The sequence below is a fragment of the Netta rufina genome (assembly GCF_964035555.1).
Source record: "Netta rufina genome assembly, chromosome: 11".
Lineage (NCBI taxonomy): Eukaryota > Metazoa > Chordata > Aves > Anseriformes > Anatidae > Netta > Netta rufina.
The window spans coordinates 19,357,112-19,380,198 of record NC_140134.1 but is presented as its reverse complement, the minus strand read 5'-3'; the positions used below and the strand labels follow the sequence as shown (position 1 = coordinate 19,380,198).

Here is a 23,087-nt window from a genome sequence, read left to right as displayed (position 1 = left end):
GATACATAAACAGGAACGAATTCTTTAACAGCATTTAGTAAATACACCAGTGACCAGTCTGTTAGCAACTATCATCAACAGTTCTAAACACAACTGGTGGTTGCACAGCTTACGTACTCCAGCGATGTTTGCATAGTTTGCTACTGGGCAATGGAAAACATCTCCCCCTCTCTCCCCCTTTAGCTGTAATGCTTATGTTTTTAAATCTAGGCTGCTCCTTCTCCAGATTTTTAGGGTTCAAAACTTTACTGCAACTTTAGCTTATACATCACTCTCATGACTGAAGCCAATTGCTTCCAGTTCCTATTTGCGTGCCAGGAATATCCACATAGAGGCCCCTTATTCAACTTTTATTAGTAAATAAGACATAAAACAGATTCATCTGCAAAATGCGACCTCTATTTGGTCCATTTATGTATTTTAGTCAGCCTATGAACTTGAGAAGGAAAGGTGAAACTTTTGGAAGACCTTGAAGTGGTTGCACTGGAATCGGAGCAGGGAAAACCCAGCTATTCATAACTAGAGGCTAGCTTGTTCCCCCTTCTGAAGCCCAGCCCTAGAGCGCAGAGTGAGTTTTATTCTCTGATTTACTGGTAAAATGCACATCTGAACTCCTACTCGAGGGGGCAAATTTGAGTACCAAATGCATTAGCAGAATCACGTGCACCGGAGATGGGAAAAGGAGTAGAAGAGACAGACAAACATTGAGAGAAAATGTGTAAAGTGGTATCGTGTTATTAAAACATTACATTGGAAACAAACAGAACATAAACCAAAAAAAATGTTTTAACCAGATTCAACTTTTTTTTTTCTTCTTAAAATTCGAATTGACCCAAAGCAAAAGCTTACATTGCAAAGGAAGAACAAAATACATCATGATATTGATAACACAGAGTTGCATGGAAGCTGGACTTGTGGGAAGGTCGGGAGTTGCTTGTTACAACATCACTGGGGGCTCTGGACAGATTTAACTGAGAACGTTAGGATCCCAAATCTTTCAGCTAGTCCAGGTCCACCCTGGTAAACATGCTACATATTCTCTTTTGCCTCAGGGTATTTTTCTGATGAGTTTGTCCAGATGTGTTCTCCTACTATCGCCAACTAGAGCCAAAAAAATGAGTTTTCCGTGCTATCCCAAGGAAGCCAAAGTTATTCCAAGCATGAGTGATAATGAATTTATAAAACAAAAAAAACAAAACAAACAAACAAAAAAACACTCAAGAGCTTTTCAAACTAACAAGTATTGTCTATAATGTAAATAGTTTAGAAATATGGTAATTAAATAATCTAAAAAACACTCTTACTCTGCTGTACATTTATAAACATAAATATTTACAAAAACTTTCCGCTTTGTTTTAAAGGATGAGGTTTGCAGTTTGTTAATGATCAGAGTCTTTTCCTCATATTGATTCTTTGGTGTATTTGCCAATTTTTAAAGGTTTAATAAAAGTGTTCAACTGTGAATTTTATGGTAATGGAACTAGGCTACACAACAAAACTGTGTTATGCACTTCTTTTTCCACATTCTAGTCCAAATGAAAAAAAATAAATCCATTTTCTTCCTCAAATTATTTGTGCATAATATTTAAAATAATAAAAAAGAACAGATTCCACATTACTGAAATTTGGGTAGGATTAACAATGAATAATCATACTTTACTTGGGCACATGTATAACTTAAGATAGCGAGCAGAACTATCAGGAGGTTCAGAAATACACGTGCTGCAGTGCTTCGCTGAATCAAAATCAGGGAAACCAGCTGCAAGAGATGGCTTAGCATAAGACATGAGGGCTTCCCTCCCACCTTGGGGAGGGGAAAGAGGATAAGATGAAAATGAATTCAAAAGAAAGGCTTTTTACTGGCCTGAAGTGTATGTGTGTTCCCTTTAGGTGTCAGTTACTTAAAAGAAATAACCAAAAAACAAACCTCAAACAATAAATAATGGAATTACACATTTCTTCATTAAATAGCACTCTTGTTACCAACAAAGTCTTCCATAATTTTCTTCAGTCACAGCAACAGACAGAACAAATAATTTGCCTTAATATAGATCGCAACTAAAATATACTCTAGATTACCTTAGAAAATATTACTGTAAAAATTCAACGGGGAAGGATATTGGTTTAGACCAACTTACAAGTGTAGTGAACAATGCTAAGTATTTAAAGGAAAAAAAGCAGTTTTAAGGTTCTGATCTCATGTCACAAAAGCAAAGATTCATGCTTCAAATCTGCCAGTTCTTAACTTCCATCATGTCTCAGAGCTTAAAGATCCTAAGGGCCGACCCTTCCTGCTTCGGGAAAAGCTGGAGGACTCCTCATGCACCCTGGCTCATGCACACACCCCAGCCACACGCTCAGTTTGTCTCCATGACAGTGCCACCACCATCACACGTCGTCTGCAGGAGCATCATCAAGCTTTACTGCCCAGAGGTGGCCACTGCTCACGTTTACTTTTAGTCACTGCTCGAGCAGGCTGGACTTGAACCGATGCAAGTTGGAGATAAGAAGGTTCAACATCCCACCGCCAATCCTCTGAGCCACGAATCTCCAAAATCACTTATTTTCGCTAGGAAACCTGAGGCAAGGTCAGGCACAACAGGGAGACAACTGCTTGCCATAGTCCCGGGTGCAGCCATTATCAGTGATAACGTTCATGCTCAAGGAACTGCAACTGAGGGCTGTAAGATATTATAAGGAACTAGCATAGTTAAATGAGTATACCTGCTTCTCTTGCTTTTTTTTTTTTTTTTAATATATTTTTTTAATACTAAATACTTTGAAAGTGACAGTGTTAAAATTAAAAGCCACCATTGTTCCTTCCACCTTCCCGCTTCCATTGGTATAATTGGTATAAAAGCACTCCTGGTATCAGAGGGGCCCTTCTGGAGTCAGTCGGATGGCAAAACAAAAGTAGAAGACACTGGCAAGAACCTTATGATGACTCCATAATCCCTTGAAAATAAAGAGAGTGAAACAACTGCAATTTTTGGCCCAATCTTTTTTTTTTTTTTTTTTTGATAGTGAGAACTTCATTTTTTATGGTCAGAAACAAAGCTCTTTAACAGATCTTTTCAATACCTAATATGAAAAACACATTCAGTAGCCGAATTGCAGTACTCCTTTCAGTTGCTGTTTTCGGATTAATAGGAAACCACACGATGTTTGCAAAATTTAAGTTTCCAATATGAAGGGGGGTGTTTTCTTGTTTGTGCACATGTAAGATGCAACTTAACGCTTACGTGCACTTCCCACCCTCTAACCTGAAACAAATTGAATTTCAGAGCAATAACAACAAAATCCACCACTGCCTTTAAAATCGAAGGGGCTTGGCCAATTTCTTCTTTTTTAAATGGACACAATTTGGCTGAGAACCCGTAGATAAAATTTCAACTGAAAGTGAAATAAAGCAGGTTATACATTCATGAAATTCAGGGATTAATAACGAACAGCAACTGCCACCATCGTTTTAGTAATGTCACGTCAACACTACAGTGAGGCAGCAGTTCCTATTCTCACAAATAATGCACTGAGACTAAATGAGGAATAGTGGGGGGAGGAAAAAAAAATCACACATAAAGGGAAAATACATCAGAAAGATTATTGCACAGGAGGCACTGTATGAGGAACAGAATACATTGGCTTCAAAAATCTAACTTTGTTTACCCTTAAGTTAATGTAAAAAATACAGAGGCCATGCCTCTTTGTAGTGTACTGTCACTGCTAAAAACAGACTTACAAACAGCCGCCCGTTTTACAGGGAATGTCAGGAAAGAAGAGGGCCTGAATTTTATGGGCATCCAAACTACAGTAATAAGGAAGAGAATAAAATAAAAAAGCCAATGTATAGACCCTCAAATTGAATAGGGTGACTGCATTTTTTTCCTTTTTTTTTTTTTTAATTTCCAAATTATATTCATACAGTACCCAATGACACATTGATTATCAACTCTTCCCTCTATCCTGCAAACACATCCACCCTGGTAGCTCCAACAGACAACAGGGCTCCGAAGGTCTCTCTCGGTATCCCTTTGCAGGACCGGCGCCTTGATTTCCGAACTCTTTGTTGAATAATTGCTCAGCATGCCAATTCCAACCAATCACTTCCCTTGAGAGGCTACATTCCATCCCCACCGCAAGTCCGCACACTTAATGTGAAAACAAACAAATGAAAACCCAACAGCAACTTTTAAAATGTAATATCGTATAGAAAGCTTGGACCTTGTAAACTTGGACCAAGAAACCAAAAATTAAGACCTTCTAGCGTGTGGTATAAAAAACCCAAGGAAGTGTATACCTGCCTTCTGACTTCACAGAAAAATCAGAATTTGCATAGGATATACTTTGTGCAAGGCAACAAGCCTCTTCAGTATCTGGAATATAACTAATCTTGCTCAGAGTTCTTCTCTTCATGGATATCAGATATCATCAAATTTGTGTTTTAAGTAGTCTTTCATGACCTTGGCAATGGGTAGTTCATCAAGTAGTTTTAGGTTTTGAAGGCCTATACACTGTCGGATTTTAATTCGGCATAGATCTTGCAAGTTTCTGGGCTGTCCTGAAAAGACAAAAGGAACACACAAAAGTAAAATGATCACATTTTAAACTTTAAGAGACTTTAAGAGATCATTTACTCAGTAAAATCACAGATGTTTGCTGTTTTCTGAGAGGAAGAAGGAAAGGGCATAGGCAGAGGGATGGAAAAAATTACCAAAAAAAAGTGGAAATTAGTACCTTTCTAATGAACAATAATTCAGTGAAATTAAGGGATGCATCCTAAAAGCACTGACATGCACATAATTTTACTGATGTCAGTGTAAAGTGACATTATCCACGTGAGGATTCCCCCGAGGTGGCAGCATATGCTCAAGTGTTTGCAGAACAGCATTACTAATCTATTTAACTTTTTGTGCGTTTTTCTCTACCCCTGTATCACCTGGGGAAATAAACAAAAACAAGAACTTCACTCTTGCTTCTCTTCAGACACGAAGACAAAAACTTCTCCGTTCGACTGCAGCAGGAAGAGGCAGTCCCCTTAGAGAGCAAGGCTTACAAAAGTTATTCAAGGATCGCGTGGCAGAGTTAAAGGCTGCTTTTTTCCTTTTAATGAAAAGACAAAGCCTTTAGGCTTTGGATGCAACCGCAACCTCGTCAAACAGAACGAGATGAAAATATGAGTTAACCGCTGTCTACAGAGGAAAAGCTTTACTGACATCACACAAACATGAATTTCTGGCAAGGATTTTCCAAAATAACTGGTTCCCTTTCAAACTCTATTCAGGAAACTGTTAGAACTCAAACACCTTGAAAAATGGTCCCCCATGCAATATAACACAAGAAAGGTTAATCTAGCCTTGCATCTCAGTGTACCCAGTAATGGATCCCAAGGAAGAAGTGGGAAGGAAAAAAAAAAAAAGATCAGAACAAGAGACATTGAGAAATCCTGTCCCAATGTACCCTTCTAGCTTTCAGCACCAGTGGCTCCAGGCCTTCCTGAAGCAGAGATTGCACACAGATCTGGGTCTTTAATAGCTGTGAATGGCATGCCCTCTGTAAATCTGTCTAATGTTTTTTGAACCCATTCATACTTTCAGTATCCAAAACATCCTGTGGCAACAAATTTCACAATATAACGAGGCGTTGGCTGGAAAACTACAAAGTACTTTTATTTATTTTAGATCTGCTTCCTGATCGCTTTGTCGAGTGCCTAGCATTCTTTAAGTCACACAAAAAATAATAAATAATAGTTCTCACGCCAATCACGACGTTACATACCTTTATATTATTCTCCATCCTCCACTCACGCTCGGTATCTCTTTCAAAAGCTGAAGATATTTACTTAATTTAAAAGTTTCCCCAACAGAAGCCACTCCAAACCTCTGCCCAAACTAGCTGCCTGCCTTCGTACCTTTTTCTTATTCTACTGCATCTTTTTTCGAAGTTACCCCAATAACACAAGGTCGATGTTTTGATCGCTGACTTAACTGCGTCACGGCGTGAGGAAGGAGCCTTACGCAGCTATGTCACCCCATGACTGCCCAAGTCACAACGCTTGGCCCAACACACGAGGCAGGTGCTTATGCCAACAGCCAGATAACCTGTCACCAGTGGAGCACCCTACTGCAACCTATTACCTGTATAATTATTAATGGTAAAGGACGGTGCTTGCTTTCACAGAGAAAAGTATGGCGATTTTATTGAGCTGTTTGACCCATCACGTCTTTAAAAAGCAGTACAAAGCATCAGAAATCAATTTAAGTAAGCTAGATGGACCTTTCCAATTAGCTCTGAGCTGGCACCAATTAGAGGAGGTGGTTGGGGAACAAGGAATGCCTTCTGTCGGGGCTCCAGGCATCACCAGGCACCAAACCTGTTGGGGTGGGACGAGAGGGTTGATCCCAGCCTCCACCGCACGCATGGCAGCCCCGACCCTTCCATCCTCCTCCTAGTCAGCGATAAGCCTCTCGGCTAAATAGACCTTGACGTTACGGGTTTATTAGATGTTCCTGGTAAGCACAGAGTAAAGAGATTACAAAACTATTTCCTGTTTTCTACTTCGGGCATTTTGTAGATGGTTTCAGTTACCCTTTACAGGCAGTTCCCCTCTTTCTTCCCCCGTGTGGGTTTTTCTATAGAAATGGGCTGACAGACAGGTATACGCTTGGATTTATCTTAAGCACTAAAATTATCCAAGGTAAGCTAGCAGAAGTAATGCAGGAAAATAGTCTCAGTCTGTTTTTAAAGAAATTGGATTGGAAATTAGAGAGCATGAAAATTGGGAGTTTTTTTGTATCAGTTTATAATACTTTTATTATACTTATCACCACAGTAGCTAAATGTAATTAGCTCCAATACAGATCAGTAATTACTTTGTCCACTGGTGTTTTTTTCACCACTCAAAGGAATGGATTTATACAATTTGGACAACAGATGAATGCTCAAGCTTGAGGAAAAGTTATTTTTGGTAAGAAACCAAGCAGAGGAATCCTTATGGTGATAAAGAAAGAGTTCTAATACATTAAATGTGAATGAAAGCGGGGTTCTCAGAAGTTAACTGCAAACAGCAGCATTAGAGGCTACAGAGGACTATAAATCTGTATTTTCTGTATAAGAGTACACAATAATACAGCTATGAGACAATGATTTCTGGTTTCAGAAACAAATGCTTTTTAATTAACATCCTGTGGATTTCTTGAGAGCAAAATAGAACAGACAACTTAAAATACCCAGAAGAAATTGGTCACCAGCTAATTCAAAAAGACCCGATTATCAAATGTATGACATTTTCCCCTGATAAGCCTAAAAATATTTCCCGGGAATGTGTTAACAATGGACATTTCCAGTGTTAAGCACCAGTTACTACATCTAGTGGCTGTTAGTGTCTTAGGTCACGCCTTACAAATTCCAGGGTTATTAATGCATTTGTGATTTATTAGAAACGGTGTCTAGAACACTTACTCATTCTTGATTGCATCTGAATGAAAAAGGAAAAAAAAAAAGGATTACGGACCAACGTCAGTGAACCTTAGTTTGGCAAATGAAAAATGTTATTAGTAATTTGGCAAAGTACTGCAAGTTAAGTATTGAATAAAGTTATGTTTAAAAAAGATTACAAAGCAACAATTTTGGTTATATCCTGCATCACAAGTTTGGAAAGTTGTTTAAACAAATAAGATAGAAAAGAGAATTAAAAAAACCCTACAATCAGTAAGATTGACCTAATTACTGTGGTTATGCAAGTGTGACATAAAACTAGTTACACTAACAAATCACCTTAAAAATAAATAAAAGTCTTGATCCAGTGTCCAAGGGACACCTCAGCCCCAGCAGTGCTGCTATCCTGGAGCAGCCAGGTTATTGTAAGGCTGCTATGTAAGCGGGCAGCAAACACCTGCAGCTGCTGGGATTTGCTCGTGTGTTCACAGAAATGAGTTAGATACTTCTGCAGATTTATTTTGCAAGCTTTAAGGGGACAGAAAATAAAGTATTAACTACACAAAAAAGAGAAGTATAGCTTATCTTTGTTTTCCATAGCTCATGCTATGTGTGGTAATGGGAAGCAGAAATCCCCACCAACACACCTCTTGTGTAGTTTCCCAAGCATGACGGAAAAGTTTCTTCCCAACAGAAGAAATGTAAAACATGGCATTATAAAATAAAGGCTTTTTAAAAATTTTATTCTCTCTACAGGTAGCAGACCTCACTACGTAAAAGTTTAATCATTTTCCTAACTCGGTTCAACCGGTCACAAAGTTCCAGACATTTTTTTTCCCCTTAACTAATTATTAAGAAATAATGAAATAATGCTTTTTAAATTACTATTAACAGATTGGCCGCCTCCGGTAAAACAAGAGGACAAAAATGCATGTTTTAACTACAACAATTTGTTACAATTAGTTGTGAATTTCCATTCAATACATTCTTCTTTTTCTTTCTGCAGTTTCAAGATTTTCTGCAGACAAGTTGTTTCAAACAGAGCTGGCCTCTGTGCAAGCCCCAGCTTCACTCACGGAAGTCTGAAGTCACGGTAATGTTCATTATATCCTCAAATAATTTACCAGCAAGCTCAATTTCAATACAGTTAAACTTGGGCCTCTTGTTTTATTGAGCACAAACAATTTCTTTAACATCCGTGTGCATTAGTTACAAGAGCTGGAAGGGAAAAGGTAAACAGCAAGCTTTGAAGCTCTTTAAAAATAGCGGAGTAAAGGGTCCCAGTTCTTTAGAACATTGCAGTGGTGTATCTCTGGGCATCCTACATCATGAACCAGCCACGCTTTTATTTTAAAACGTGTGCCTAAGAGCTGTAGATAGAGGAAGGCTGGCAGCTCTGTGACGAGGACATGTAAAAGCAGGGGTTGCGTGGTCTTCTCCACCAGGCCCCAAAGCCTACCCTGCGAGTGGGGCCTGGTTCATCTTCCCCCGGCCTTCACCCGCTCCCCATCCCATACCCACCAGCACAACCACAAACCTGGCCCTTGGCACATCCTGTTTGTACAGATGTGGAAGCTTTCATTTTGGGGAATGCTGTACTTTTATCTTACGTTAGTCCCCTCAACACTAATTCGAAGGGTGTGATCAGAATCTAATGCATTACTTATTCATCGGTGGTCTTCAGAATTGTTCTGCTAGCAATTGTGTTTTGAAGAAGTCACATCTGTGGATTCAAGTGACAGAGATGGATGAGGATGGAGGAGAACATAGCTTTGTAACAGCCACAATGAAGGGATAGGACACAAAGAGCGTTTAAAAATCAAAGCCTGAAAAATGTTGGCCTTCCTCAATAAACACTATTAATTCTGTGTCACGTATTTATGTATCTACAGACATAATTTGGATATAGTACCATCCTTCTAGACAGCATACACTACTGACCTAGGCCACACGTACGCAGGAATATTCCCCCAACAAATTCTGCAAAGTTTAGGATTCCTGCCTACACAAAGAATTGTGTGTTGTTGTAATGACTTCTCCACAGCTTATCCATTTAGAACCGTGCCAGGCCATTTCTCCTATGCAGACATGCTCCCCAACAAACAAAAGACTAACCTGTCACTGTCTATAGTTAAGGATCATTGGCATAATATTAGGTCTTAACTTTAGGACAAAGCTGACTCTTAAGGAGTGTCTTACCTAGTTTTAAGCAAAAGTCTTGTGAAGGTGGAGAAGGGGGCACTGCCTATCGCCCCCCTCCACGGAAGATACAAGAGCAGTTACCATGAACAGCTCCATGCTGTTACCCAGCAGAGTGACTAGTAGTAACTGTAATTAATACAATTATAAGCTGTTAGAAAATCCTCTCTGTTTTTCTGTTCCCCCTACTAAAAAGAAGAAAAATTAGAGTTCTTTTAAAAGCAAACAATCAGTATCACTTGTTTGAAGGGGATAGGCAACTTCTTCAGAAGTCAGAAAATGAACAGGAACAGCAATTTTGTGTTTTGCCTACAGTTTTCTCTGCCCACAGTTTTCTCTGCAATATTAATACATTTCTCCAGAAAGCTTACAGTAGTATTTCTCAAATTGAGCCTCTGCCTCTCCCGGGAATTGTGAAAGGCTGAAAACAGTAGCAAGAAACCACTTGGTAGTTTCCTTTTAGTTACAAACAAAACTTCAAGTTTGGTGAAATACTAAAGGAAGTTGAAAGCAGATTGACTTATAGCTGGCAGCAGCTCAGTTCCTCTGAAGTATGGCAGTATTTGTATCTTTAGCTAACTACTGAACTCTTTCAGCAACTAGATTTAGCTAAGTCTGTTGGCTTCCAGAGCTGGGGGACAGAAGGAGGGCAGGAAAGACTTAGAGAACTGACCATATCTACTGGAAACTCACATTCAAAAAGCCAGTGGCACAGGTTATACACACATCCCCATCAGCCAACAAAGGCACCACTGAGGATGCATAAGCAAACAGGATCCTACTGCAAGGATGCAATCACCTAGGAAATAGATGCTGCTGAACTGAACAGGAATTGGTCGCTCACCACAACAGGAGTGGGTCGCTAACAGCTTAGAAAATGCAGTTGCTTGTACTCTAGTACAAAAAAAAAAAAAAAAGAAAAAGAAAAAAGAAAAAAATACCATGTAAATAAACACAAAACAGCTAAAAAAACTACGGAGGATTTTTGGTTTTGGCACTCAGGATGCCAGAAAAAAAAGCCACAACAGTATCAAGATGTATATCAATTTGCATCAAGAATTTGCCTGAAATACGTTGATATAAGATATGCAGGACTGCATCTACAGAGAGGGAAACAGCAAACATACATGTATTCCTCCAACTAGTAACTAGCTCAAAAGGGCAAAGATAGCTTTTAATTAATCACTGTAACTGGGTATCATACAAACTTCTTAAAAAGTTCTAGTTTAATTTTGTGCCTTTGTTAGAAATACCTGAGCACTACTTGTACTTTCATTACTCTTTGAAAACTAATTCTTCATAATGATTTCTGCATATCTATTAAATTCCAGTATTTCTGGCATAAAAAATATGCACCAAAGAGGAGTGTTTTTGGACCAAAAACCTTCCAAAGCATCCAACAATATAAAAAAATAATTCAACTGCTTAAGGTAAGCACTGAACTGTGGTCTAATTTAGTAATTACATTTTAAAACATCACAGTGAGAAATTCTGATCCGAGAGTTAAATAATTAATCAAAAGTTACCTTTTTTTTTTTCCCTAGGAAGAAAGCAATAAGGCCATGGGTTTTTTTTGTTGTTTTGTTTTGTTTTTTTTTAAACGAAGTTATCAAAAACTATATTGGTCTTCACAAAATATTTACCTGCAATCTGCAGAAAGTAATCATGATTCAGACAATATTTGTTTATTACAGATCCAGTTAAAATGAAAACTGTCCTACCCCAGTTCCCTGCATAACTCCGGATGACAAAGCAGACCACACTCATTAGTGCAAGGCTTCTGGCAGCACCCAAGGAAGCAGTCAAAACTTGCAATTCCAGTAAGTTTCCTCTGTGTTATAACAAACATGAAGATATTGTTTCCTCTGCAGCTACCCACATAATAAAATATGTAGAGATCTATTTAATTCACTACACTCCCGTATTCATAGATGTTTAAACTATGCAGAGATCCTTTTAAAAATGTTCTTCCAGTTAAAAAAAAAAAAAATATCTAGTGAAAATAAAGTCATCTTTATTTAACAAAAGGATAAAGACAAAGAATATATAATAATTTCCTCAGCAGTACCTTTGTCTAAAATTCTCTGCAGGTTTACATTGTCACATAAATCTTCTAAACATAATAATATACTCTCTAATCCAAGCCAAAGATATGTCCTTTGGAAAATAAAAAAATTGAATGCAGATGAGATATTTGTAATTTCATTCATTCGGTGATCTTTAGATCTTGTTCCAGATCTGAAATTAGTTCTTTGATACCCGTTAACATACTTGCCATATTACACTACTGTGGCCATATCCATTTACTTCACTATCTGCCTCAACACAGACGGGCAACTCGCATGGCTAGTCATAGACTCTCTTGTCTGCTATGTTATCTGAACAGTGATTAAATTAAATGAGTGCTATGGGAAGAAAGAAAAGGTTCGAGCTTTTTTCTTTTTTTAGATCATACTTCAGTTTCTAGCATCTAAAAATTCATTTAAACTTTTAAGTACATTTTTCTAATGCTTGCTAGAGGTAGGAAAAATGCCTTCTCATTTGTTAGCTTTAATATTCTCAAATTTCATTCAACATTAACCTCAATATTCCATCCAAGCCTGTAAATGCACAGGTTAATTCTGCAGACATATACAAGACTAAAAAAAATAAATAAATGCATCTCTATCTTTATATGCAGAGGCATTCCTTTTAATTTTCCATTCAGTATGCATCTCACTTTTGCATTAGTGCTTTCCAACCTTAACCCACCAACACTCTTGAAGAGGCAGGTACAGATCCTGTACAACTGAAGAATAACACTTCAGTATTCTAAAAACAAGCTCTTTATCAGATGATCTCAGATACTATTGCGGCTACTAGTAATTGTTTTTGGAGTGCAAAAGTGTAATACGGAAAACACATAAAAGAGGAAGGCAATAAATAATTAAGTAACTTTCAGTAGTGCTTTTTTCACCGGGAAGTTTTTTTTTTAATAATACAAAAATGAGTAAGGGAAAAAAAAGAGGTAAGAGCAACTGTCTAAGCATCAAATCAATCACAGATTCATGATTAAAAACTTCATCGTTCTCAACTTCCAAATTCATGCTTAAATATTGAGATGCAACTACAGAATAACTTTGTTCTTCTTGAAATTATTCTAAGAGTAAAGGAATGTCCACCTACAACCAGGAAGGATATCAGACTTCCAGCAACAAAGCAAGCAAAATCCAAAGGTGCTAAACTTCTTACCAACTTTCAGAGTCAATACTAAGTATTTCTGAGAGCTTGGTCTTCTGCCTGCTATTTGCAACTAGGGACCTAGACTAAAGGCTGTGATTATTACCCATTACAGGATGTACCAAAACAAAACTGTTTCTGGGGATCTGAAAATGTAAAAATATGTTTTCTGAGGATGAAACAACAAAAATAGCAACTTACATTTCATATGCAGACTGCTAAATAATATTCCTTTTATCTGAAGCATGCAAGTGCTTTCACTGGAAGAAATCAGTTTGATAACTTTCAGAATTTACATACGTTAATCTGCAAACTTAAAAAAAAAAAAAAAGTGAAATGTACTGCAAGTAAAAACTAGTTCTTGCTTTACAATTAAATATGTTCTTCAGCTTCTGGACCCACATATAAAACTTGCAGCTATGGATTTCTGCATTAAGCATCGTGTGTAATTTTCAATTAAGCAAACTAGAAATTCCCGTTAAGCCCTAAGATCCAAGCACTGTTACCAATCACAAGAGATAATTTCAGTAACACTTCTGTAAAAAAAAAAAAAAAAAAAAATTGTAATTCCCCCCCTCCCCAGTAAATACATATTACAATAGACAGATTCTTCCCCGAAGTGCTACAGGGTAAGAGCTCAACAATTCCCTGTATACAGTCTGATCTAATTGGGAACTACCAAAATCCCAGCTCATTCTTTACCAATTTTCTCTCCTACACCATCTCATTGCAATGATTATTCATGAAAACAGTGGAAGACAGTGTTTGTAGATTTATAATAAGGGCAGCAGAGTCTGTTTATAGCTGTTTGTAAACACATATTCATAATAATTTTGCTCAGAAGCACAAAGCTGAAGTGTTTTTGTCAGCACTAGTCCTCCCTGCTTTCCCAGTTCTCCCTCCATCAGCACAAAATTGAAATAGTTCCAGGACTGTTCTGTTCGCCACGAATTTAAGCTGCCTTTTTTGTTGCAGAATTTATTTCTCACTTGAATGAAATGAGTCCTTCAAAGCCTTAAGGTATGGAATCTGCAACCTAAACATAAGCTGCAGGACCGATTTCCAACTTTCTGAATCAGCCTGTAGACACTGAGAAAAACTGAATAGCCCTTCACGCTTAGGGCTATGTTCTAAGACTGTGAAAAATTGAAAGTCTGGTATTATATCATCTGCTAATAACCCTGACTGTGCTACTACATAGTGAGTGGCTCCCAAAAAGGAAAGCTGGAAGAAATGTGTATGAATGAAAAGGGACAGGCGAAGTAAAATAATAAGAAATAAATGTAACTGATTGATTTCATCAACTCCTACCTTTCCAAAAATTCTCTTTGTATTTCAGATATAATCAAAAGCACCACCACAAATCAGGAAGACAAAAATGAAATTCCAAATGCTTTTTTGTGTCATTTACTGACAACAGATCGCAGCTGATTCACCCCAGCCCACACTAAATCGCAGTTTCTTTGCAGAAAATAGAGGGTGCTTAATTCTCAACAAAACTACCACAGGAAAAAAAAAAAAAAGAGTAACCACCACAAGGAAAAAGATGATACCCCACCCTTCTCTGTTCAGATCATCCTAGCTGGATGATAAACATGTTAAGATAACTTGATAAATTGAATTAAACTCCTGCTAATTGCTAATAAGCAGTTCCTAAATGCTTTTAGGTAATACTGTAATTGGAAAACATTATTATAACATTACATGTAGAATGGAGTATAAGAAAACTTCCAGCAGGCCTAGCACACCAAAACTGACAAACAAAACCGACCAGAACATCAGCAGCAGAATACTCTCAGGTTAAGTGTCAGAAGTGACGATGAGTTCAAATCCTTTTCAATTTTCAGAGATACCACCAAAATCAAATCAGGGCTACACAGCATATGAATCCCCCGAGCCGCACGAATAAACTATGCCACTTTGTTGTCTGGTGTAGGGGAGAGGAGAGGGAACGTGGGAGAGCAAAATGCAGCAAAAGCTCTTTTCCTGCCCCAGTTGTATTGCCAGATGAAAAAGCCAGCAACAGCAGAGCATTTGCACGGTGCTAAACACGCAAAAGACCCTAAAAAAAAAAGAAAAGCAAAACCCAAACATCTTATGTGCTAAGGCCATTAATAAAACTAGTTTTACAGTTCACTTTTCTTTTTAATTTATGCTTCCTGTTGATACTTAAACAAGACTAATTGAAATGAAATATACTTAACAGTAGCACCTTCGCCAAGTAAGAGATTCCCAGTTTCACAATCCCTTCACCTTCCCAGAAACTGTCTAGTGCATTTAAACAGCATCAAGGGGCAGAGAGGAAGCATTTTTTTCTGGGGCTAAATTCAAAGAAGGCTTTTAGAGGACATTGTGTCCCGTCATTAACTTTTCTTACATACATACTTGTCACTTCTTGTAAGAAATCCAGACAGGGTCGGCTACTTCCAGAAATACTTATTGAAACAGCCAGTGGGGTCTGTCCTTCATAGTTCCTTGTGTTAGTGTCCGCTCCGTAATTATATAACATTTGTGCACAAAGCACATCATCTCTAAGAGCAGACAAGTGTAAGGGCGTCTGTCCATCTTCCAAGCGACCCAAGTTTGTGTCCGCCCCTCTCTGAAGGAACATTCGGCAGTACGAGTGATTGCTTTTGATCACAGCGTATCGTAACAGGAAACCATTTTGAATGTCGATGTTGGCATTGTGATCCAGGAGGATTTTCACACAGCTTGACCTCTCTCGGATAATGGCCAGCTGGAGCGGTGTGGTACCTTTATCACTGAGCGGATCAACCTCAGCCTTGAACTCCAACAGGAGCCTGACAAATGAGTCTCTGCCATAGTGGGCTGCTACATGGAGGGGAGTCCAACCATCGTTGCTTTTTGCATTAATAATGTCACTTCTATATTCAGATTCCAACATCAAGCGTGCAATCCTCGCTCGGCCATGCATGGCTGCATAATGCAGAGCAGTGAAGCCTCCAATTAAGTCCTTAACTGTGGGATCAGCTGAAGTTAAAATAAAATTAAAAAATAATTAGAAGGCGTTACAGTAATCCAGTGCTGCAAACAAATAATCAAATGATTGAATGTTATTCTTTTCAGGCATAACAAGACAGGATTTTTTTGGTACTTCAAAATAATTCTTGCTTTCAAGAACCAAATGCTATTTTAAAGAAAAAGCTAAATTATATTTATGAAAGAATTACACAAAAAAGACCTTTTCTTTCATATACATATGTTTCCATTTGACAAATAGTTTTCCACATCTTTCTAGCACTCTTAGGCTAATTACTCAAATCTCTGTCCATCCAGTTTTCCTCCAGCTCTGTAATATTACATTTCTTTCTCAATGCTGAGCTTTTTTATTTTCCCTTGTGTTGCTTCTTGGTCTTAAAAAGAAGCATGTGTAGAAACATCTGCTGTCCCAAATTGCGGATGTTTTGTGGTCTGGCAGGATTGTATTGTTTTTAGGGTGTAATACTGTATTAGGTAAAATGTTTCTCTGTGGTCTGCAGGATTTCCAAAGCATGTAGGATATATGTTATTTTAGATTATCTTGATAAAGTTTGTTTTTATAAATGATGAATCTGTTCTGAATTTATACTTTTACAAAAATTTTAGATTTTACAGGAATGTAAGCAACCACGTATGGAAGGAGTCAGGAGAAATGTTAGTGCAGAATACAAGTGATTAGACAGATAGCCCCCCACGCACCCCAACACAGCACAAAAACGTCATCTGATTTATGAATTTAAAAACAGAACATAACCAAATCAATTTACTTAATTTCCTCAGCACACCCAGACTTGTAAATCAAATGACTATTCCCATGTACCCAACTAATTACTGGAGGAAAGGTGCGTGCCTCATTACCCTTCCTCAGCTAGAAAACAAGCCAGGCTGCAAGCTTTCTCCTTCCAGCATTGGTAGATGTTGCCTGACGGATGGTGAAGAGTACAAACCACAGCTTGGAAGTTTGAGGCACTTTCCTAACCTAAGCTTCCCAGCTGGTAAAAGGAGATACTGTCTGCACAAGAGACTAGCATTAATCTGACACATTTTTTATATGCCTGTGCAGCATCTACTGAAACAACTGCTGGGTCCTGTTCTTCATAGTTCCTTGTATTTGTTTCCGCTCCGTAAACACACAACATTTGCAGCACAAAGAACAAATCATCTCTAAGAGCAGACAAGCGTAAGGGTGCCTGCCCACCTTCCCTAATCTTGACAGCGCTGTCCTTGCACCTTGGCATTGAGTTCTTTGTGGATTCCTCGTCCATATAAGCGAGTTAAGTTCACAATGTGAACTACAAACTAGTTTAGTCTAGATCTAATGATGGTCTGAACATGCAAACGTGCCATCAGGAAACAGGAATGAGCTTCCCAATATGGATGTACTGCAACCACATCCAGATAACACACTGAGACAGATGCCCTGCCAAAATAATAGGGCAGGAAAGACAGAGTTCAGAACACAGCTGCAAAGGTGATCCAGCAGCTCTAAGGAATTTTTAAGATTTAAAGAGAAGACTGAAGGAAGGAAAAAAACAACACAAACTAGTGGAGCCTGGCTACGCAATTAAAATAGCACATGTAGAAATAACACGTAAGAACGGCCTCTATTAAGTAAATAGAGTAGGAACCTAGAAATAACGAAAGACAGATTAAGGAAAGTGCTTTGGTAGACAGCCTACTTCCTAGTCGTTGCTGAAAAGCAGGAGTTTCAGTGCCCTGTAAAGTTACACTAACCTGAGTTAAAGCAATTGCCGAAGCATCCACAGGTTGGCAGGAAAAAGACGACCTTGCCTGAATAGGTGGTTGCTAACCTGCACTATGACGGTGTCAGGTATTTTTGCAGAGAATCAGTGCAACCCACACAGTCATTGAAGACTGAGACACTGCTTCAAAGTGATGTGAGCTGCTCCCCGGATCTTTCTTTGCACTGCTCAGACTATTCTAGATTAACTCCTGACTGGTGATAGATAAAGTTAGTAGCACAAGCATGAGAATTAAGATGCAGAGGGATGATACATTCTGAGAAGCGGAATTAGGGAGAAAGTTGGACATAACAGAAGGAGACAGCAGCAGCCAGGGCCATTTTTCACAAAAATAGTTAAAATATAAAATTGACAAGCACTGTTTCATATTCTGCCTTCTCTCTTCCACTCCGTTTTGGGCATGCAAGTCAAACATTTCTTCCTTCTAGCTGAGGCACAAGATATTGCTGCTAGCCTGCTTAGTCTATGCCATTTCTGAAGTCAATCAGATCTGCCCCAAATTGTGTGCATGTGTGTACAAATATTTTTATACAAGTTGTTGTAATCCAAAAGCTACGGTTTAGTTCACAAAATAAGGATGTGCCTTCTCTATGATTTTAAGTTCCTTTCCATATTTTCTCTCCTCTCAAAATTTCATCACATTAAGGTCAAGCAAAAAAATACAATGTCACGTAAGACAAGTGTCTCAACAAGAATAGGAAAGAAATGTCTTACCTGGGCAACGAGGGAACACAAACAACTAACCTTCCAAAACCAAGCCTGGTAACAAAAACTCACAATACAAATATTGTGATTCCTGTTAAGATTACGGGCTTTTAGTGAGCTAAGGGTAGCAGTTACCCCCTTGATTAAGGAAGCAATTTTAACAAGACCAAAACATTATCTGCTGCTACTCAGCAAATGTCTTGCTGCCACCTCCTGTAAAACTTTTGAACTGCACAAGGGCTTTTAGCAAAAGTTGGACCTGTGTTATATCACATACAATTTCTATCCTTTCAGTCCCTGTATTAGCAAAAAGAATACTGCAAAGCTGATGTTTTCTTAAAAAACTTTGGTTGCTATACTTTTTTAAAATATAAAAAAAAAAAAAAAGGCTTCAACATATTGTAAAGTAACTCTCTCCCCCTGGAATGCAAGCAAGGTAGAAATGAATTGGGAAAGAATTCACTTAGCTTACCTTTCAGATTCTGCAGAGGGGTAAAAAAGTACCTGGTACAAGCGTATTTAACTAGGAAGGGATGAAGCCAGCACTTGCCAGCATTTCTTTATCTTGCCTCCATCCTGATTGTTTGACAATTATAGTTATTTCTTCTCAAGCTTCCCATAAATTTGGGGATAGCAGAATCTAGAAATATGAACAGCTGCATTTGGTCACTTCTAATGTTCTTAAATATAATGCAAAATACAGTGACATAAACCTTGAGCTGCTTATCAAGGGTACCGAATTACTATAATCAACCTCACTTGAGACAGAAAATTGCAACACAATGATACTCGTGATCTTAGTTCATTTTAAAACTGGGGACCTAAACTAGTCATTTAAACTCAACTGTTAATGAGACTCATTTTTAATACTGTAATCTACAGAATATATAGATTCCTAAAGAAAAGTCTAAAATTTTAGTTTTAGTTTACTGCTCAGTGGGACAGCTTCCCTTCTCTCATGACACTTTCATTATCTTACTCTATCAGTCTCATTTGGGAAGCCAAGAAAGCAGTGCTTCTGGCTTCATAAAGTACTTCTATTATTTCAAGCAAACTCCCCCCAGCTAGGACTTAATTCTGACCATGTGGTTTAGAAACATGGTTTAGAAACATGGCTACTGCATGACTAATTTTTAGGACATTGATACAAAAGACATCCACAAAGGCATTACTACACAAGACCACTCTGAGCTTTAGGGAGGGATGAGCATTTGCCGTTCTTTAGTTTCTCCTGGATTCTCCATGACCTTAAAGCTAGACACCTTGCAGCCAAGACTAAAAATAAATACATCTGCTTAGATACTTCCGTTACTTTTCAGTTTCTGAGAGCTTTAGCAAATCATTTTTTACTTTAACACAAGTAACAAGAAGCTGTCCTGCTCAATTAACGTTGAGAGTTATCACCAAGAGACAGATAGCAACTACATGCTTTCAGGATCTTAGCTGGTGCTAACTAACTGTGCTAACTGTGATGGGAATTAAACAAACTGGTTTTGTGCAGTGTTATATTGAAACAGACAATACCTTATTTTAAAAGCAAAGAATACATTTAGAGGGGAAAAAAAAAGCTTGCTATGCTATGCAAAAAATCTAAGATCACTGAAAACTACATCCCCTGTTTTTGTTTTGTTCTCCTACTGAGCTTTGTGACTTTGGATTGTTCCTGTGGATAGAAAGAGCTAGCTTCACAGAAACTTCCCTTTATTAAAATGTGACAAATACTTTAAGTAAAATCACTATTTTTCACTTATGAAAACTAAGTTGCTCCACCCTTCAGTTTTCACATTTCATAAGAATACTTGTTATCTGACCTATAACCTCTGTACCTAGCTGCTATTTCTGCTGGCTTTACCCTTCAATTTGAACTGCTACTTTAGGCGTTCTGCCCATCTATCTGTCTCTCCTCCTTGTTTAGCAGAAAATAAATGCTTCCTCCTGTTCCACCACCTCCGCTCCAATCAGCCAAGCTGCATACACAATGCTGTCCCCTGGCTCTTTTCTTTGCTGGCGAGCAATGCTGGAAGAAGAGAGAAAAAGCAGGAGGCAGCTAGGTCATGACTCCCATAAGAAGCTACCTCTTATTTCCAGGTCAGCGATCAGATTCCTTCTCAGTGTTTATTAGCCAAAACCCATCTCAAACTCACTACCACTCAAGCCTATGTCAGTGCTCTTCCAGCGTCCAAGATCTGAGGCATGGCACGCTACCCTCAGCAACAGCCCAGCATGGTTTTCTCGTTCCTGTCCTATGAACATATTTCCAGCTCTGCTAGGCTTTGGCATCACATCTATCACCGGTCTCCCCCTTGCTTCCACTAACCCTCAGGTTCCCCCTTTTCTTCAAAACTTCATCCACTCCCTCCCCTTTATTACCAATACACATCTCTAGTCAGTTCTATATTCTGCTTACTGTAAATTTCATACCAGAAAATGACTTTTTTCACCCCAATATCACTTGGGTCCAAAGGGATTAACACCCAATGTCAAACTAATCTACTTCTCGAGAGGGAGGAAGGTGAAGACTTAAGAAAGGTAGACACAAACCTCTCACTAACGAGGCAAGCATGATTAAGTTCGCTTTTAACAGTCAGCTCATTCACTGCTTATTAGCTCACTTGTGACATTATTATGTTTTAAACACTCATTATCTTTTATGCCTCTGTTTTGAGGAAAAACAAGGTAAGGCACAAAACAGTGCCAATTTTCTGAAGGGAGGCTCAGCTACAGAAAAGCTGCTGTAGATGACTAACCCTCACACTATTTGTTACTCAACTTTCTAGTCCTGGTGATTAAACTCTGTGCTGCTTCCAGCACAAGGAATCTGTCTCATTACAGACAGTTTTCATTGGGCATCATATTCTGCTTGTACTTCATATAGAAAATAGCAACATCAAAAGATAGAAAACCAAAACAAAACACCATGCCAGCAGCTATTTAATAGCAAAACCTATACAATGAAGATAAATAGGGTTTATGCTTTTGTTTTTCCAGCTCATCTTCAAGCTCACAAAGTTATAGCATACATTTTGAGACCCACAGCCTATAAAGATGAAGATTTGAAATTATCTACAGTATTACATTTAAAAAGTAGAATTTTAAAGTTATTTATTTGCACGATTCAGTTGCTTCCCCCCCTTCCAGGAACAACATTGAGGGTTTGACAGCATTGTATACTTAGAATTTGCAGTACTTATGTATAAACGGGGTCCAGTTGTTCAGGCTGTATTTCACTCCTGCTCTGAAATAACACACCATTAATTGGGCAAATATCACAAGCCCATTAATGCCACTCAATTTTAAGGGTGATTTATCTATACTTCTGACAAATACTGCAATAGAAACAAGGGGACCATGACCAAGCCTCAGATAAGTAAAGCATCAAAAAGATGATTCATTTCAGTTTCCATGGGACTAAAAACATCTTAGTTCATGATTAAGTTGATAAGAACGGTGCTAGAGCAAAGGATGTTGTTCTTTAAGAACACTATTCAGAATGTGGAGAACATCCCATTTTTGGTTTTCCTCGCTAGTGTCACGTTAGAAGTTTAAGACTATCAATTTCTAAACCTTCAGGTAGCCTTGGAAAAAGATACAGCAGAAAGAAATTCTGACTGTACCATTCAATGGGGAATACACGTCACCCAAGCAATTATATCACTTAAATAAAACTCAATTAGTTCTTGAAATAAAGCTTGGCTATCATTAGATGCAGGAGAGACGTAAACTCAGCTGGACTAGCTGACACTTAAACCCCTGCGGAGAGTAATGTTATCATAAAGTTCAGCAGACTGTGTTAAAACCTACACAGAAATGTAAGTCTTTAACGTGACTTGTTAAATTTTGAGAATTATGAAACAATCTTCCCTACAATTTCAACTCAAGGACCTGCCTTCCTTAATAACAGCCTCTAACAGTAGAAAGGCCTATAGTGAGTGCATTTAAGTTTATAATGAGCTCTTTGCCCTATTTTTATAATGCTTATTCATTCTTTTAACAATTCCTGGGCGATTCTGAAAAAAACTGTCAGGTATTAAGATCTAAAGCTAATCTATTACCTCATTCACAGAGCATGCATCAGATAGAAACAGAAATGAAGCAGCACTCCAATGAAAGAGGAAAAAAAAATCAAAAGTAGTCTGGCAACTAATTGGTGCTGGAAAGCCATACAATGGGAATTGGGATAGAAAGCTGTGAGATGGGAATCAAGATTTCTCTCTCTAGGCAACTCACCTCCATGTTCAAGAAAAACACGGACGCATCTCTCTTTCCCTCTTGCTGCAGAGAAATGAAGCAAGGTCCAGCCATTGGCATCTCGACCATTTGGAGAATATCCTTGCTCCAGCATCTTGCGCACGGTGTGAACATCGCCAGCAGCAACTGCAGCCTGAATCTGCAATTCTTCCTGTAGTTCAGGGTTTCTCCGACAGTGATGGTGTAACATCCTAGCTGAATCTGCCTTTTACAGAAGCGTCATGAGGTCGCACTAGTCACCTTGAATCAATATAAAGCATGAATTAATTAGGACTGGAACCAGGAAAGAGATCTGAAAAAATAATTAGTACTAATGAAAAGCAATGCTATGATTCACTCTCTATATGCAGAGCAAAGCCATCTTATACATAGGACAAAACACAAGTAATCTCACTATTGCTAGCAAAATTGTAGTATACACCATTGAATTGCGACTAAAAAGGACACTTGCACATAATGAATAGTAATCATTTCTTCAAAAATGAGAGCATCAACAAGCAGACCACAGCTAAAGCACCC

The 23,087-nt window shown here is 38.3% G+C and overlaps 1 protein-coding gene across 2 annotated transcripts in view; it reads right to left on the bottom strand.

Moving 5' to 3' along the window:
- Positions 1-821: 821 nt before the first annotated feature.
- The window catches only part of ASB7 (ankyrin repeat and SOCS box containing 7), a 31,594-nt gene continuing 9,328 nt past the window's right edge, over positions 822-23,087 (bottom strand). For both annotated transcript variants that reach the window (XM_084293642.1, XM_084293643.1), the window contains 3 exons: positions 22,548-22,808; positions 15,238-15,843; positions 822-4,558 (listed from right to left, as the gene is read on the bottom strand). In XM_084293642.1, coding sequence (XP_084149768.1) covers positions 4,419-4,558; positions 15,238-15,843; positions 22,548-22,758 — 957 coding nt within the window. In that variant the 5' untranslated portion in view covers positions 22,759-22,808 and the 3' untranslated portion in view covers positions 822-4,418. The remainder of the gene's footprint in view (positions 4,559-15,237; positions 15,844-22,547; positions 22,809-23,087) is intronic.